This window comes from Spinacia oleracea, chromosome 2, assembly GCF_020520425.1.
Source record: "Spinacia oleracea cultivar Varoflay chromosome 2, BTI_SOV_V1, whole genome shotgun sequence".
Classification (NCBI taxonomy): domain Eukaryota; kingdom Viridiplantae; phylum Streptophyta; class Magnoliopsida; order Caryophyllales; family Amaranthaceae; genus Spinacia; species Spinacia oleracea.
Window position 1 is genome coordinate 95,789,960 of NC_079488.1, and position 4,114 is coordinate 95,794,073.

The 4,114-nt window shown below is 47.8% G+C and overlaps 1 protein-coding gene across 1 annotated transcript; it reads right to left on the reverse strand.

Annotated features, from left to right (window-relative positions):
- Window positions 1-234: 234 nt before the first annotated feature.
- Window positions 235-1,658, reverse strand: LOC130468027 (uncharacterized). Its single transcript, XM_056837389.1, has 3 exons — window positions 1,385-1,658; window positions 1,050-1,133; window positions 235-971 (listed from the first exon to the last, which is right to left on the reverse strand). The coding sequence occupies exon 3, from the start codon at window positions 951-953 to the stop codon at window positions 261-263; it is 693 nt and encodes a 230-aa protein (XP_056693367.1). The 5' UTR covers window positions 954-971; window positions 1,050-1,133; window positions 1,385-1,658; the 3' UTR covers window positions 235-260.
- Between the last annotated feature and the right edge of the window lie 2,456 nt (window positions 1,659-4,114).

Here is a 4,114-nt window from a genome sequence, read left to right on the forward strand (position 1 = left end):
TTCTCAGCAGACTCTCTAGCCTCGCGACTATAGTGAAGGTACAGCTGCTTGAGTTCCGTAAGCTCGGAGAGGAGTTGCCCAGCCTTCTGGTCCAAAATGGGAATATCACGAGCATAAGCCTCACGATATTTCCTTAGTTGTTTCTCCTCAACCGAGCTACACTCGGAAGCGAACGAAGACCAGAAAACAGCCTGGGAACGAGAGAAAGATGAGCAAAATAGGAAAAACATAAAACGAAAACACAACTCAAAGAGAAAAATCTAGCAAATTACCTCGTTCAGATAGTACTGGGCCATCATAGCCGGATTCCTCTCTTCGGCACCAGGAACCCTCCACTGCGGGTTAGCACGAAGCAGATTCTCCCGAGCAGCCTCGGGGCCCACCAAGGATCCCACGTGAGCCAAGGGGTCCTCTCCCAAAATCGGAGCCCTGGCATATCGAGCCATCGCCTCCCTTACTTCTTCGGGGATCCGTTTTAGCGGAACATCCGAACAGGGATCAGCATGGATCAGCCTATCCAGGGCCGAGGTAGAAGTAGAACCCAAAGTTGAGTGGCGCCTCTTCCTCGTCAAACCTTGCTCGGGCTGCTCCTCCTCTCCAGCAGAGGGAACCTCCTTCTGAACCTCGGGGACCGCAGCTTCGGGGCCCGAGAGATCTATCATCTCCTTGTCTGGACTCTTCTCCCTCTCGAAGGGAAGATCAGCAGACTCCTTCTTCTCCCCAGCTACCTCAGGGACATCCGAACCAGGAACAAAATCGGCTTCAATCGCCTCCATCACCTCGGTGATATCCTGGATTTCGATCCCCAAAGCAGCAGATGGTTTAAGGGGAGAAGGGATGATATCTTCCTCGATCAGCGGCTGATCCACGGGCGGCGGTTCAGCAACCACCACACTCTTTAACTTCTGCCCTGGCAAGGGCATGAAGTGAAGAAGATTCTTAGGAGGAGGCATGACTTCCGAAACCGCTTCCTACATAGCAAGCGTTCAAAGATTAGTTTCCGAAAAAGGGAGAAACGAACTACAAAAAATCCAAGTCAGAACAAATACCTTCTCCGAGGGCTGAGAAGCCTTCGCTTTCTTCGGATGCGTGGACGGCCTCAAAAGAGTGCTACCCTTCCTTTTGCGTTGATCCTAAAAAGGGGAGACCAAGGGTCAACGAATATAAAAGAAGAAAAAGGAAGAAATAGAGAAAAAAGCGGGAAATACCCGGTTCCTAGATAAAGTGATATCTATCCGAGCCGGAGATGAAACCGAAGGAACGGCACGCGGCACAGCGTCAGTCCCAGGACCCTAAAAAGATGGTCCAGGACCAAGACGTTAGCCGACGGCCAACCGAAAAGAAAAAGATAAACAGAAAATCGAGCTTATAAATGAACACTCACCGGGTCCGAAGTTGTCTTCAACTCAGGAAGCACAACCTTCACAGGAACAGCTTCAACAGAAGAGGCGGAATCCCACGGATCAGCTCGAACTTCGGATATCCGAGCAACCCCCGAAGGAGACAACACGTAATCCTTCAGACGAGGATTACGAGGGTTATCTTTTCCGAACTTGTACTCGGGAGCCGGGTCGTGAATAGTCTTCAAATCCAAAGAAATGCCCAACTTCTTAGGATCAATGCAGCTAAAGCCGTACTCTGCAAAAACAAAGCACAAAACATGTCAGCAAAACGAAACAGGAAAGAGGACAAACTCACTGAAAAAACGGTCTCAGCCGAAAGACACCTACCCCTGTCAAAAATCCTGCTGAGACCGGCAACAGCAAGAATGTCCTCCCTCAAAATGTAATTGAGATTCGGGAGCCAGCTAGACGGCAGTCGATGGTTATCCTCTTGAGCCAAGAACCACTGGAGGAGGTCCACATAGTGGCGATGGTTCCGATCTGGAGCTGCCACACCCCTCATATCAGGATCAGGAGCCACGAACCACTTCGGAGGACGATAAAAGTTGGGATGCTTCGGATCCGTCGGCACACGGACGAGCAACCACTCCGTCTTCCAATTGTGGTCAGAGCTAAGGTAGGGGTACGCCGTGATGTAGTTCGGATCCCCCCTCTTTCGGGACTTCTTGTTGACAATGGTCCACCAACCATACCCATCACCCTTGGAAGCATGGTTGAGAACCAGATCGTGAAGATCCCGAAAAATAGCGACAGAGCAAGGGAAATTGACGAAGTCACACACCCATCTAAATCCGATTATGTGCCTCATAGATTTGGGTGTGAGCTGGGCCAAACTAATGTTGTACGACACCAAAAGCTCGGATACGAACGGATCCAAAGGAAAGCGGAGACCATTCTCCAAATGGTGAGTGTACACGGAAATGAACCCCCTCGGTGGATGAGTCACCCGAGGACGCTCTTGTTCAGGAAGCTCGCACCAGTACCCCAAGGCATGCTGAATTCCGTATAGCTCCTCGGCCTTCCGATGATAATTCCCTAACTTCGCTTCCACCAACCAGTCACCGCTGACCGATTTCTCCAACGGACCGTCGATCTGCGTGGTCTCGTGCAAAATTGAGGCATACTTACCCTTCGGATCAGCTTCCGTCCAATGAACTGGAAACTCGGAGTAACGACGACGAGCACCCGAAAAGCCAGCTCTCTCATCAGAGGTTGCGCGTTCATCTTCGGAAGCATCCCAACCAATCGAACTCTTCACCAACGGCCTCTCCGAAGGTCGACCCCTCGAAGATTTCGGTAACCTCCCCGAAGGCACGTTCTCTCTCTCACTAGAGGAACCAACAACGAACTTGCTTTTGCCCCTATTCTTTGCCATGGTCGCGAAATCTCGATCTAGGGTTTAGAGTGAGGGGTAGAAGGAAGAGAGAAGAAAAAAGGAGAACTCAGAAGCAAATTACCTTTTTCCGAAGCGGAATTCGCCGATAAAGCGAACAACACAAGTTCCCGAAGTCTAAAGTTGGCCGAATTTCGTAGATCTGAAGAAGCAAATTGCACTGCGATCGCCGGAATTTAGAGAGAGAATGGGTTTGAAATAAGGAGTAAAAAGTTCAAAAGGAGCAAAGCACCCAGTATTTATAGAAAAGAGAAAGGGCGCATCAACTTCCTCAAACCCACGATCTCCATGACACATTACAATTCCCAACACTTGTCATCAATGCAAATCATCCCTTTTCAAAAAAGAGAGGGAACTTTCGGACTTCTGACAGCTGGAAACCCACCCATTTAATTCTAAATGGACCGGGTCTGGGGGGCATGTTGTTTGGGCTCCCAATCGATTCTCAATTGGGCCACTAAGTCCAAAGCCCAATGGCTCTAAACAACAACATCAAACCTACCAATGGCTATTCAGCCATCCATTAAGGCCCAAGGCCCAATAACAATAAATGACCTATGGGCATTTATTATGCAAACACTATAAATAGGCCGCCAAGGCTCACACCTCAAGGTACGTCCAATTTACCGCCTTAAGACTACTCTTCTAGAGAACTTCTCTCTAGAATCCGAGCATCATTCTTACTTAGGCATCGGAGGGGCTTTCCTCGGAAACACCCCCGAGGCTAGTGACTTTGCTCTTGTGCAGGTGAATTCGGATTCCACTCATTCAAACAAGCAAGATCTTCAACACATACAAAAGGGCCTTCATTCGAAGCCCATTGTTTCCATCTTTACAACACCGGAACAGCTAGTAATTAATGCCAAAATAACTTAACATGCATCACGAATAATAGTTAAAAAAAAACAACATCAATAGAATATACACCCTTAATTCCGCTTATCATGCTCACAAATCACACAGCTCCAATTCTAGTCAGAGTTAGAACTAATAATTAATAAATACAGACGATTAGAGGAAACTAGGAGCACGTGATTACCTTCCTGTAAAATAAAATGCAATACCGCATATCCAAGCGAGTAAAAGAATTTGGTGGCTGCTTCTCATTGTAAAAATGATGCGCATGATTAGGGGGTGTAAGTGGATTGAGAAAAGTCCAAAGTCCAATCCAATCCAGTCCAAACTTGTCGGACTGGATCGGATTTGAAATTTTTTGGATCGGACTCGGACTTAAATTACCAAGTCTAACTATTTTTGGACTGGACTTGGACTCAATCTTTTGGAGTCCAAAAATCCAATCAAGTCCAAAGTTTTATGA

Coding starts and splice junctions, on each gene's coding strand:
- LOC130468027 (XM_056837389.1), bottom strand. CDS start 953: ATGCCTCCTCCTAAGAATCTTCTTCACTTCATGCCCTTGCCAGGGCAG.